The sequence below is a fragment of the Mobula birostris genome, chromosome 3 (assembly GCF_030028105.1).
Source record: "Mobula birostris isolate sMobBir1 chromosome 3, sMobBir1.hap1, whole genome shotgun sequence".
Taxonomy (NCBI): domain Eukaryota; kingdom Metazoa; phylum Chordata; class Chondrichthyes; order Myliobatiformes; family Myliobatidae; genus Mobula; species Mobula birostris.
In genome coordinates this window covers 137,088,214-137,103,034 of record NC_092372.1, presented here as the reverse complement: position 1 = coordinate 137,103,034, position 14,821 = coordinate 137,088,214, and the positions used below count along the sequence as shown (strand labels likewise).

At 39.6% G+C, this 14,821-nt stretch overlaps 1 protein-coding gene across 1 annotated transcript in view; it reads left to right on the top strand.

Annotated features, from left to right (window-relative positions):
* Positions 1–11,828, top strand: part of LOC140195700 (leucine-rich repeat-containing protein 72) — a 45,491-nt gene extending 33,663 nt beyond the window's left edge. Inside the window, 3 exon segments of the mRNA XM_072254412.1 lie at positions 6,582–6,611; positions 8,493–8,524; positions 11,642–11,828. Coding sequence (XP_072110513.1) covers positions 6,582–6,611; positions 8,493–8,524 — 62 coding nt within the window. The 3' untranslated portion in view covers positions 11,642–11,828.
* The last annotated feature ends 2,993 nt before the right edge of the window (positions 11,829–14,821 follow it).

Sequence of the window (14,821 nt, the reverse complement as noted above, 5' to 3'; positions counted from 1 at the left end):
CATGGCCAGAATAAATGGTCGTGTTTCACTTTCCGATTTGGGAACTATCAATGTAGAAATGAAAATTGCAATTCTTAAGAATATCCACTGGGTGGCAACATGTTGTCCTGAAATAAATAATATTGGATAAGTTATTTTATAACAGTACCAATCTAATATTTGCTTTGATCCATAATTGATGGATTTGTGATTATTCCAGTAAATTAAAATTATTAGTTTCATTTGCGCTACAATTCGCAGACCGAGTTTATAAAAGCAGGGATGTACTGCTTAGACTTTACAAGGCATTGGTCAGACCGTATTTGGAATATTAGGAGCAATTTTGGGACTTGTATCTAAGGAGAAATATACTAGCCCTGGAGGGAATGATCTTAGGAATGAAAGTCTTAACGTCTGTGGAGTGTTTGGGCCTGGACTTGGTGGAGTTTAGAAGAATGAGGAGGGGTCGCATTGAAACCTATTGAAGAATAGAAGAAGAATGAAGAGAGATTTTGTTGAAACCTACAGAAACTGAAAGGCATGAATAGAGTGGAAATTAAGAATATGTCCATTAATAGCAGTCTCTAGGATTTGAGAGGAAGTATCAGAGTAAAAGGATATTGCTTTAAAATTGAGATGAGGAGGAATTTTGTCAGGCAGAGAGTGGTGAATCTGTGGAATCCCTTGCCACGGAAGACTGTGCAGACTGCCATTGGATGTATTTAGACCTTTAGCCATGGGAGCAGAACGAGGTCATTTGGCCTATAAAATCTGCTCTGCCATTCCAGAGATTCATCACCCTCAGTCGAAAGAAATATCTCCTCTTTCCTGTTCTTATCTTGTTTAGCAGTCATATTGTAATTTTTTTTATATCTTGCACTATACTGCTGCCACAGAACAAGAAATTTCATGACATGTGCGAGTGATAATAAACCTGATTCTGATTCTGATTATCAATGGGTTTTAAAAAGTAGCCACGATTAAATGGTAGAACAGACTTGGTGACTCAAATGGTCTAATTCTGCTCCTACATCTTGTGGTCTTATGGTCTTTTAAGTGCTATGTAGAAATAAGCTGGAGTTATATAGCACAACTGCAGTGTGACACTCATTAGTGATAAGTAAGAAAAAGGCTCTGGTGGATCGACCGCAGGAGGAGGAGGAGAAGATGGTGGCGCGACGCAGCGCGTGCAGCAACTCCGGTGATGTCTGTTATCTGTCAACTAGGGTGCCGTGCACAATCCTGACTTGATGGAGACAGACGGGAGAGAGCACAGAGGAACATCTGGAGAAACTTCTGAAATGCCCGCTTTGCTGCTGTTGCTACTGTGTGGACTGGAATCTCCAGAGGAGAAGACCCTGAGTCCTTGGCTTTGCTTGTTTCGGCGGCCGGGGCAGGGTCAAAGGCGCTCAGCTGAGGATAGCGCTCGGGAGGCTGTATTGGAGGGGCTGGTCGGAGGCTCGAAGTTTTTGGATGGATGGACTCAGTGTCGGCTGTGGTCGGGTGCTTCCAATGCATCGGCAGTTGTCGGTGCCTGGAGGGTTATGGCAGGGAGAGTTTCTCCTTTTGCCGCCTGCTATCGGGGACTATCGGGAGTCGATTGGGACTTTGAGTTTCTTTTTACCGTGCCCATGGTCTGCTCTTTATCATATTATGGTATTGCTTTGCATTGTTGTAACTATATGTTATAATTATGTGGTTTTGTCAGTGTTAGTCTTTGGTTTGTCCTGTTTTTTTTGTGATATCACTCTGGAGGAACATTGTATCATTTCTTAATGCATGCATTTCTAAATGACAATAAATGAGGACTGAGTGTCCTCATAATCTAAAGAAGACAGGAGATCACCCTCAATGAGACCAATGGTAAATAGCTTTTTGATGTTTATGCAAGCAACAAATGTATAGGAACAAGGGTAAGTTAAGTTGAATCCATACATAAAAATGTATTCTCAGTATGTAGCTGAAGAGTCAGTTGCCTTGAAGGAATGATATTTACAAGATGGTATTAATTAGATACTTTCAGAATATGGACTGAGAAAACAAAAAAGATTAGTAGATATTGACAAATCAGTGTGGGGTATGGGAACTGGAGAACTTAGACGTTATTTCAACAACATGTCTGACTTTGATATACAGTACAGCTGGGAGTTGCTGTTGATGTAAGCTTCTGTATTAGATTCTAGCACAGCACCCTCTGTGCACTTAAGGCAGAGTGAGTGGAGAATGAGCTGTAGTAGAAGAACGCCAATCTGTTCTCTGTATTGGTATTGAAGCCGCATACGTTCTAGTAAAAGGTGAATATTCCATTACCTCCCTGGCTTCATGTGGTCAGGCAATTTATCTAGTATTCTTTTGTCTCTGGCAACCAGTAATTAGGTTCATACTTGGGTCAAGGCAAGATCTAACTGAGTACAGACTGCCCCTGTGTAGTGGGTGCCCAACTTATGGACAGCCATACATACAAATAAACTCCCATAATATTATTAAATCCAAAAATCTAATGTACAGTGCCTATAAGAAGTATTCACCCCCCTTGGAAGTTTTCATGTTATATTGTTTTACAACATTGAATCACAGTGGATTTAATTTGGCTTTTTTTTTGACAATGATCGACAGAAAAATATTCTTTCATGTCAAAGTGAAAATAGATCTCTACAAAGTGATCTAAATTAATTACAAATATAAAACACAAAATAATTGATAAGTATTCACCTCCACCCCCATAATATGACACATCAAATCATCACTGGTGTAGCCAATTGGTTTTAGAAGTCACATAATTAGTTAATTGGAAATCTGTTTTTGGAGACTTGTGTGCAGTCAAGGTGTTTCAATTGATTGCAGTATAAATACACCTATATCTGGAAGGTCCAACTGCTGGTGAGTCAGTATCCTGGGTAAAACTACACCATGAAGACGAAGAATGTTCCAAGCAACTCCACAAAAAGGTTATTGGAAAGTACGAGTCAGGAGATGGATACAAGAAAATTTCTAGGTCACTGAATATCCCTTCGAGTACAGTTAAATCAGTCATCAATAAATGGAAAGAATATTGCAGAGCTGTAAATCTGCCTAGAGCCGGCCATCCTCAAAAACTGAGTGACCATGCAAGAAGGGGACTCATGAGGGAAGCCACCAAGAGATCTATAACTTTGGAGAAGTTACAAGCTTGAGATGCTGAGATGGAAGAGACTGCGCATACAACAACTGTTGTCCAGGTGCTTTACCAATTTCAGCTTTATGGGAGAGTGGCAAAGAGAAAGCCACTGTTGAAAAAAAACTCACATGAAATCTTGGCTAGAGTTTGCCAGGAGGCATGTGGGACTAGTGAGGAAGGCCACCAAACCCAACTCTGGAGGAATTACATGCTACAGTGGCTGAGATGGGAGAGATTGCACATATAATAGTTGCCTGGGTGCTTCACCAGTCACAGGTTTATGGGAGAATGGCAAAGCAAAAGCCATTGTTGAAAAAAAACTCACATGAAATCTCAGCTTGAGTTTGCCAGAAGGCATGTGGGAGACTCTGAAGTCAGCTGAAAGAGGGTTCTATGGTCTGATGAAACCAAAATTGAGCTTTCTGGCCATCAGACTAAATGCTATGTTTGAAATAAGCCAAATACCGCACATCAAAAACACATCATCCTTACTGTGAAGCATGGCAATGGTAGCATCATGCTGTGGGGATGCTTCACTGCAGCAGGCCCCGGAAAGCTTGTGAAGGTAGAGGGTAAAATGAATGCAGTGAAATACAGAGAAATCTTGGAGGAAAACTTGATGCAGTCTGCAAGAGAACTGCGACTTGGGAGAAGATTTGTTTTCCAGCAAGACTATGACAGACATCCCACCCTGCAAAAACTCATTTCAGGGAGGTAGCACCACCACCCCCATCCCCCACAACCCCATATCCCCCCTCCCCAGTTGACCTCCAATGGTGTATGTATACAGGACATTTAATTATGAAAGAACACAACAATTTATTTGATCACATATTGAAAATATTTACACATATATATTCCTTGTTGAGTATTTTGTTGGCAGTCTCAATGCTAATAGCTAAATGCTAATGCAAATAGCTTTTCTATTTCTTTTGCAAACTTTCCTTGTACTGTGATGTGGCTTGCTTGGCAGATTTGAGCATTTTGCCGGAAGTCTCAACATCATAGCAGTCTGTGTCAATGAATTTGTTAATTTTGCAAGACAATCAGATTCACAATTATATTATCATTGAGTCATTGTTTTATCCTATTACAACTTTAAGCAAGTCTACAGGGAGTTTGGCCTCATCACATAGGACATCAATAGAGTAGCTCCTAAGCAGCTAGCTAGCCAGTTTAAATAATGTTAGCTATGCGAGTGAATGAATGACACCTGTTAAACTCACCTCAACATGTCTTTCACAGTCATTTTAACCCCATGGGCAATAGAAAAGTCACTGTTGCAAACAGTGCAGCGAGCAACACTGTCATTATTCTTGACCCCTATTAGGCAGGGGTACACTTTAGTGTAGTCTGGGGTGGTACATTTTATATTTTCTTTTTTTGGAACACTTTGCCATGGCGCTGCAGGACACTAAACTGAACTGAAGGGCAATGAAAAAGAGAGAGAGGTCGTCTGTAAAGCCTTCCACAGAGAAAACTGATAGGTCTATTTAGCATAAAGAGAGACCAATCAGGATGCTCTCTCGCTACATCTGTCACTCGCTCTCTCTCTCTCTCCCTCTCACTCGCTGGCTCTCAAAAAAATCAATTTCCGGGATATTGTATATAATTTGCGGTCATCGGGTAGCCGCTATCAATATGCGGGAGACTCCCGGAACTTCCAGGAGAGGTAGGATGTCTGCTATGATCCCAAACATAAAGCCAAAACTACACTAGAATGGCTTAAAAACATGAAAGTTAATGTCTTGGAGTGGCCAAGTCAGAGTCCAGACCTCAATCCAATTGAGAATTTGTGGCTGGATTTGAAAAGAGGCTGTTCATTCACAGAACTTAAGTAGTTTTGTAAAGAAAAATGGGGAAAAATTGCTGTGTCCAGATGTGCAAAGCTGATAGAGACCTATCCACACAAACTCAAGGCTATAATTGCTGCCAAAGGTGCATCTTCTAAATACTAACTTAAGGGGGGGGGGGGAGTATATAATCAATTATTTTGTGGTTTATATTTGTAATTAATTTAGATCATTTTGTAAAGATCTGTTTTCACTTTGGCATGAAGGTTTTTTTCTGTTGATCAGAGTCAAAAAAGCCAAACTAAATTCACTGAGATTCAATGTTGTAAAACAATAAAACATGAAAACTTCCAAGGGTGGGGGGGGGTGTTAATACTTTTTATTGCCATTGTACATGCATACACCCATTCCAGTGAAAGATAGAACTATTTTCCTCTCCCTCTCTACTTTCAGTAACTATTCTTTCTTTTCAGTCTGATGTACTTTTGATGGCATTCATTGCAATACTGTATTATGGAGGTATGGTTACCATATTGAGTGATTATTGTGTGTTTCTGACCAATGGACATCTGTTAAACTGAAACACGAGGAAATCTGCAGATGCTGGAATTCAAGCAACACACACAAAAAGTGCTGGTGAATGCAGCAGGCCAGGTAGCATCAGTAGGAAGAGGTACAGTCGACGTTTCGGGCCGAGACCCTTCGTTAGACGTGACGAAGGGTCTTGGCCTGAAACGTCGACTGTACCTCTTCCTACAGATGCTGCCTGGCCTGTTGCATTCACCAGCATTTTCTGTTAAACTGAACCTGCTTGATATCCAGGGAAGACATGTAGACTGATGGATCACAGAACTTGTTTATAAGTTGTTTGAAGAGTTGCCACTGGATGGCATCTCATTCATGTACTTTCTATCTGTTTGCTGATTATTCACATATTTTGGGATTAATGAAAAAAATAAATTAAAATACCCTAAAAAGTTATCACTTTTTGTCAGTAATGAAACTTTACACTGACAATAAATGTCAACAATGTAGAAGTTATATTTTGATTTCAGAATGTTGTTTTTGGCTGTCAAAGGAAAAATGTAGCTTACTAACCAATCCAATTGCTTTGATGTAACCATTGTGAGAAAAGTGGGGATGGAATTGGGACATAAAACCAATTAGGAAATAAATATTGTGCTGTTTCTAGAAATAGTAGTAGTTCCATTTTCTTTGTAAATTTATGATATCTGGAAAGTGCAATTATCAATGCGAAAGCAAGTGCAATCAAGATTTGGCAGAAAGGCCAGATTGCATCTTCTTGTTATTCCCTTCTCACCCACATCTATGAGCAGGGTGTATCTAGTAGTCAATCCCTTTTTTTAGCAATTGATTTTATTTGATTTGCTCTGTGTCCTTAGCAAAACCCTGCAGTCCATTCTATAAACACTGGAGACTCCCCATGCAAAACCAGGTCAACTGTTTAGGTAGCATCATATTCAGTGCCATCCCAGAAAATAATCTAAGGAGTATGCAAAAGTAAAAAGTAAAATGATAGGCATAATAAAATCAGTCTTGGATATCAGTATTATTTAAATCTTAATATCTGAGTGCTGAAAGCTAATTAAACTATTAATCCATTCCAACAACTTAATATCTTTCCACTTTAGGTTGGATGACACCAGTTCCTCACGAGAAAGGTAAATATATTATCTATTCTGATACCGGCAAATATCAATAGTGATCTTGCTAAATATGCCTTCTTTTGGTGCTTTATTCTCAGATAACAGCTTGCTGAGTCCCTCTAGTGAAAGTAAGGAATTCAACAAGTATTGCTCAATTCAGCATCCGCACAAATCAGTTTATTTTTGTTAATACTGCAATATATTTTAAGATCTCAGTTTATTTTTGTTAATAATGCAATATATTTTAAGTTGTAGTTTTGTTGGAAGAGGACTCTTGACAATGGAGTTGAGATACAAAATTACAAAAGTAATTTTTCAACCATCCGAATTGACTCTGTACTCTAATAAATGCAAATGTGTAGCGAATTTTTACCAAAATAATTTAATTTCTAAAGGCAACAGACTTTGAAAGTTCTTTAATTTCGTTAGTCTTGAATAGATTTTAGTTTGTGGTTCAAAAGATGAATAATAATTGAATACACTGTTGAACACTATCTATATTCAGATTTAATCTGTGTTCCTATTACAGTGAAGTAAAGGAAACTATAGAGGCATGAGAGAGGAACTGGCCAAAGTTGATAGGAAGGGGACACGAGCAGGGATGATGGCAGAACAGCAATGTTTAAGCAACAGTTTAAGACAAGTGCCCATGGTATTACAGGAAAGGCACCAGCATGAACAGCAGACTGAAGGCAAAGAATGGAATTAAAGGAGGCCTTATCTGGTTGGCTGCTGGTGACTAGTGGTGTCCTGCAGGGGTCAGTGTTGGGACTGCTTCGTTTCATGTTACATCTCAATGATTTTGATGACAGAATTAATGGTTTTGTGGCCAAATTCATGGATGATACAAAAGGAGGTGGAAGGACAGGTAGTGTCAGGAAACAAGGAATCTGCAGAAGGACACAGACATATTAGGAAAATGGGCAAAGAAGTGGCAGATGGAATACAGTGTAGGGAAGTGATGAACTTTAGTAGAAGAAATAAAGATGTAGGCTATTTTCTAAATGAGGAGAAAATTCAGAAGTCAAAGATGCAAAGGGTCTTGGGAGTCCTCGTGCAGGATTCCCTAAAGGTTACCTTGCAGGCTCAGTCAGTGTTAGAGAAGGCAAGTGTAAGGTTAGCATTAATTTCAGGAGAACTAGAATATGAAAGCAAGGATGTAATGCTGAGGAATTATAAGACAATGGTCTGACAGTACTTTGAGTATTGTGAGCAGTTTTGAGCTCCTTATCTAAGAAAGGATGTGCTTCCATTGGAGAAGGTCCAGAGGAGGTTGACGAGAATGATTGCAGGAATGGCAGGGTTCATGTATAAGGAGCGTTTGATGGCTCTGGACCTGTAGTTGCTGGAGTTAAGAAGAATGGGGGGGGGTGGAATCTTATGAAAATGTATCTGAATATTGAAAGGCCTAGATAGAATGGATGTGGTGAGGATGCTTCCTGCAGTGGAAGAGTCTAGGACCAGAGTGCACAGCCTCAGAACAGAAAGACATTCCATTAGAAAAGAGATGAAGAGGAATTTCTTTAGCTAGCAGATGGTGAATCTGTGGAATTCTGTCTGGGTAACAGCTCTGGAGGCCAAGTTATTGGGTATATTTAAAATGGAGGCTGATAGGTCCTTGTTTAGTAAGGATGTCAAAGGTTGTAGGGAGAAGGCAGGAGAATGGGGGTGAGAGAGATCATAAATCAGCCATGATGAAATGGTGGAGCAGACTCAATGGGCCGAATGGCCTAATTCTGCTCCTTTGTCTTATGGTCTTAATAAGTAGTTTTGTTAACCATCCTCCTAAAGCATCACCTTTTTACCTTAGTACTTTTGAAATAGCATAAGGCCACATGCTTTACTAGTCTGTCTACTGTATAGTCTGTCCTAAAGAAAAATTTGATTTTATTTCAGGTATTCTCAAGAAAATGAAAAAAAAAGATTAGGTTAGTAGCCCTGTTAACTTATATTGAAATATGTTTATGAATCACATTCACTAAATGTAGTCAAATACATGAAAACCTCTGCAGATATGGAGTAAGTGCGGATTTAATAATTTTATATTTCTACTCTGCAGCTCAGTAATTGCCAGACATCAGAATGTTAGTTAATAAAGTTGTTTTAAACTTTGCATCTTCTTTCTGCAAATGTTAATACCAATGCAAATTACAACCACACAAAATTTTAATAATTATCTATGACTTCTCCCAACCCGGGCTCCACAGACCCCTCGCTGAATGGTATTGGTCCATTGCATAAAAAAGGTTGGGTCTATGGTCTTCAGAATTAAATTACCTGAAGAATGCCTCTTATTTCTACAAATTAGCAGTACATTTAACTCTGGTTGCATGATTCTCTGGAGTCAAGCAAGAAAATCCCAACCTTAGTCAACAGGTTTACTACTCTACATACCATCATTAATACAAACTGGCTGCCCAGTCAACAACCATACTGCAGTTCTGCTATTTGAGTTTGACTGAAATTAAAAATAACCCCCGAAAATTTAATGGTGCAGTCGGAATCTTCATGTTTTATTGGAATTGCTCATTCATGGGCATCTTTAAATAAATTAATGACAGCATGAATTAATGAGTCTGATGGCCTGGTGGAAGAAGCTGTCCCGGAGCCTGTTGGTCCTGGCTTTTATGCTACGGTACCATTTCCCGGATGATAGCAGCTGGAACAGTTTGTGGTTGGGGTGACTCGGGTTCCCAATGATCCTTTGGGCACCTGTCTTTGTAAATGTCTTGAATAGTGAGAAGTTCACATCTACAGATGTGCTGGGCTGTCCGCACCACTCTCTGCAGAGTCCTGTGATTGAGGGAAGTCCAGTTCCCATACCAGGCAGTCAGGATGCTCTCAATTGTGCGCCTGTACAAAGTTCTTAGATTTGGGGGTGCATACTAAACTTCTTTAGCCACTGAGGTGAAAGAGGTGCTGTTGTTCCTTTTTCACCACACAGCCAGTATGTACAGACCACGTGAGATCCTCGGTGATGTTTATGCCAAGAAACTTAAAGCTGTTCACCCTCTTAAACCCAGATCCATTGATGTCAATAGGGGTGCCTGTCTCCATTCCTTCTGTAGTCCATAACCAGCTCCTTTGTTTTTGCAACATTGAGGGAAAGGTTGTTTTCTTGACACCACTGTGTCAGGTGTAGGCTGCCTCATTATTATTTGAGATTAGGCCAATCAGTGTAGTGTCATCAGTAAATTTAATTAGCAGATTGGAGCTGTGGGTGGTGACACAGTCATGGGTATACAGAGAGTAAAGGAGGGGGCTTAGTACACAGCCCTAAAGGGCACCTATGTTGAGGGTCAGAGGGGCAGAGGTGAGAGGTCCCACTCTTACCACCTGCTGGCAATCTGACAGGAAGTCCAGGATCCAGCTACACAACACAAACACGAGGAATTCTGCAGATGCTGGAAATTCAAGCAACACACATCAAAGTTGCTGGTGAACGCAGCAGGCCAGGCAGCATCTCTAGGAAGAGGTACAGTCGATGTCTCGGGCCGAGACCCTTCATCAGGACTAGCTGAAGGAAGAGCTAGAAAGAGCCTGGAGGGAATTATGGTGTTGAATGCTGAACTGTAGTCGAAGAACAGCATTCTCACATAAGCATCCCTCTTCTCCAGGTGTGTAAGGACGGTGTGAAGAGCTGTGGCTATTGTGTCATCTGTCGATCGGTTGTGTCAGTAGGCGAATTGTAGGGGGCCAGTGTGGGTGGCAGCATGCTGCAGATGTAGTCGTTGACAAGCCTCTCAAAGCATTTGCTTATTATTAAGGTGAGTACGACAGGACACCAGTTGTTCAGACATGTTACCTTGGTCTTTTTAGGTACAGGGACAATGGTGGATGTTTTGAAGCAGGAGGGCACTCTACACTGGGAGAGGGAGAAATCGAAAATGTCTGTAAACACACCTGTGAGTTGTGCCATGCACATCCCGAGTACCCACCCTGGGATGCCGTCTGGTCCCAACATATCAGCCACCCAGTGCAGAAAATGCCGAAAACTGAAGGAGACCAATGTAAAGTACAGTCCAATAATCACATAAATCTGAATATCAGAAAACATCCTCCTTACAATGCCCAAAATTATCAAAAACCCCTCTAGGTATTTAGTTAACTTATTCACCATTTCCTTATTTTCATTGGAACCAGCCTTTGTTAATAGAGCCAGTTAAGTATTTCACTTAACATCTTCTAATCTAAAAATTTTGTTTGCTTTGATATGCCTGGCAAGTTTCTTTTCATTTTCCTTTTCTGTTGCGACTAGTATTATTGCACAGAATGTAGTATTTTGCACAATAAATGCATTTTGCTTGGGGTCGACTGTTGCAGAATCTGGTGTGCACAAAGCCCACGATTTTATGCTCAACAAAACTGGGCCTAAAGGACTTCTATGTTTTAAAACATCTATGCTTTACAGATTTTTTTTTTAATTTTAGCACAGTGCTATATAAACCGTCCTGTATTGGTAGGCATATAATGATATATCTGCGTCATGTCTCATTGTTGTAGCAGATACAGCCAGAATCTCTGTTGGCCATCAGCCATATAGCTGCAGAGGTCAATCTTGAATATTTTCAAGAAATTTATGACCCTTCTTATCAACTTATGTCAAGAAATATCATGATAGCAAACATGGTGCAAGAAATAATTAAAGTTTTTACACTACTAAAATCCTACTACAGCGTTAAATAACAATTTTAACCCATGTAAATGAAGTTAAAAGGCAATTTCTAAATTTTTGACATTTACTGAAGCTGACAACCTCTCCTTTTAATGAGGTTAGTGCAAATTGTTCAGCTTTCAGAGGAAGATGTTTGTCCCAGATATGCCCCCAGAACAAGGAAGAATATCTTCACTTGTTTTTAAATTTATTTTCTACCAGTATAAGACCAAAGTAATTTCTTCCCCTATTTAATTTATCCTTAGTAGACCTGGTGTCACAAAGTCTAATATAAGAGAAACTAAGATGTACTTAATGTTGATGAGAGTGTTATACTTGTTTAACTTTTGATAAGATAAATGTTTTTTTTTAAACTTTTGGTCTATTTCAGTGAAACTTCAAAAGAGAAAGCTGTTGAACTAGTAGGCAAAAATTCAGAAATGAAGTTTTCCACTTTTAACTGGAGCAAACCTAATACACAGCAGAAGCAGAGGAGATGAAAATTCTCAGATAATTACTACCAAATTCAGATAATTGCAAGATGCCAAAGGCAAATTCTGCATTAGAAAAAGCATATGAGGTCATCAGTTTTAAAATAGAAATGTTCAAAAATGAATAAATATCAAAAACTTGAACACAATTATTGCTGCTCTTTGACTACCATTTAAATAGTTAAAATAATTTGTTTTTCACAGATCTCTTTATTATTATTTTGTGATATTTGTTTGCAATTTTTGTACCCTTCTAAATCTGTCTCTATTATTACTTTATTCTGCAAGCTTGCAATTTTTGCAGCCTTTTTTAAAATAGTTAAATAGATACAGTGCTCAGATGATACAGATAAAATACAAACTTTCATACTCTAAACTAGTTTCTTATTACAGTAATGTATCTGTACTGAAATGCAAATGTAAATTGTTACCAGCATTGTGTTTCTTAGACAATCCCTTGGGATCAAGAATGACTTGCTTCCTCTTCATTTTTGTACCACATATTCTTTGCTGCAAGAGATTTTGGTGAGTGTATGAATTGTTCAGATGCTGGCATACTCCTGCCATCATTCACACCAGACATTTGTGTGCTTGTGCCATGTGAATGCATGGTAGGCAATTCTGGAAGATCACACAGGTTCTGGTAGAAACTAGCCAAATGCATACAGATTTGACTTGGGGGGTGGGGAGGAGATAGACCATGGTAATGGAAGGTTGTTATTTGGACTGGAGGCTTATGACCAATGGTGTGCTACAGGAATCAGTGCTGGGTCCACTGATGCTCCTCATTTATGTTAATGACTTGGATGAGAATGTAGTTGCATGGGTAATAAGTTTCCAAATGATACTAAAATTGGTGCTATAGTGGACACTGACGCCTGAGAAGCAACTTGGATCTGTTCCAATTTGTCTACCAGCACAACAGGTGTCACAGCAGATGCCATTTCTTTGGGTAGTTACTGAACCCTGGAACATCTGGACACCAAAGATGCATAGATGAGGATGCTCATTATTGACTACAGCTTGGCATTCAATACTGTCATCCCCTCAAAACTAATCAATAAGCTTCAAGACCTTGGCCTCATTACCTCCTTGTGCAACTGGATCCATGATTTCCTCCCTTGCAGACCCCAGTCAGTTTGGATTGACACCAATATCTCTTCCACAACTATCATATTTGTTTGCTGATGACACCACTGTCAATCTGAATTAAAGGTTCAGAGTTCAAAGTAAATATTAAGTACATTTATATCACCATATACAACCCTGAGATTCATTTTCTTGTGGAAATACTCAAGAAATCCATAATAGAATAATAACTATAAAAGAATTAATGAAAGATCACACCAACTTTGGTGCTCTACCATTGTGCAAAAGACAACAAACTGTGTAAATGCAAAAGCAAAGAAATAATAATAAATAAAAAGCAATAAATATCAAGAACATGAAGTGAAGAGTCTTTGAAAGTGAGTCCATAAATTGTGGGAACATTTCAGTGATGGGACAAGTGAAATTGAATGAAGTTCAAGAGCCTGATGGTTGATGTGAGTCCTGAGGCTCCTATACCACCTTCTTGATGGCAGCAGCAAGAAAGGAGCATGGCCTGGTTGGTAAGGGTCCCTAAGAATGGATGTTGCTTTCTTGCGACAATGCTTTGTGTAGATCTGCTCAATGATGGAGAGGGCTTTATCTATGCTGAAGTGGGCTATACACACTTCTTTTTGTAGGATTTTCCATTCAAGGACAATGGTGTTTTCATACCAATCTGTGATGTAGCCAGTCAATATACTCTTCACTGCACATTTATAGAAGTTTGTCAAAGTTTTAGACGTCACGCCAATCTTTGCAAACTCCTAAGGAAGTAGAGGCACTGGCGTGCTTTCTTCATAATTGTATTTACATGCTAGGGCCAGGGCAGGTCCTCTGAAATAGTAACACCAAGGAATTTAAAATGCTAATCCTCTCCACCTCACCTCTGATTCTCCAATGAGGACTGGCTCATGGACCCCTAGTTTCCTCCTCCTGAAGTCAATAATCAGCTCTTTGGTCTTGCTGACATTGAGTAAGAGGTGGTTGTTATGGCAGCACTCAGCCAGATTTTCAATTTCCCTCCTGTAGGCTGATTCATCACCACCTTTGATTCGGCTTATGACGTAGGAGTGGGAGGGGTCGGTGGGCGGGGAGTATACCCCTCAACAATGATATGGTAAGCTGAACTGCTGGAGTGCCACGTGGGTGGCTATAAATACGATATGTACTGAGTATAATGGAAACGTATGTAAAGGATGAAAAGTTATTGAATGGTTTATTGTATATATTTTTGAATAAGGTATATTTTGAAATAAAAAAAAATGACTGTGGTTTTATCAGCACACAGTCTTCATCTATGCTGATGAAGATTGTGGAGTAAATGTTGTTGCCAATCTGAAGTGACTTGTCTGCAAGTGAGGAAGTCAAGACTCCAATTGCACAAGGAGGTAATGAGGCCAAGGTCTTGAAGCTTATTGATTAGTTTTGAGGGGAAGATGGTATTGAATGTTGAGCTGCAGTCAATAAAGTGCATCCTTATGTATGCATCTTTGCTGTCCAGATGTTCCAACATTGAGTGGAGAGCCAATGAGATGGCATCTACTGTGGACCTATTGCTCCAGTAGGCAAATTGTAGTGGATCTAAGTTGCTTCTCAGGCAGGAGTTATATGTTTTATCATCAATAAAGGTGGTGATGAATCAGCATATATGAGGGAGATTGATAGCCCAGCTGAGTAGTACCACAACAACAACTTCATACTGAATGTCAGCAAGACCAATGAGCTGGGTATTGACTTTAGGAGGAGGAAACCATAGGTCCTTGAGCCAGTTCTCTTTGGGGGATCAGAGTTCAAGAGTATCAGTAATTTTAAATTCCTTGATGTTATCATTTCAGAGGATCTGTCCTGGGTCTAGCATGTAAGTGCCATTACAAAGAAAGCACAGCCTCTACATTCTTAGAAGTCTGCGAGGATTCAGCATGTCATCTACAACGTTTACAACTACTATAGATATACTGTGGAGAGTATATTGATAGGTTGCGTCATGGCCT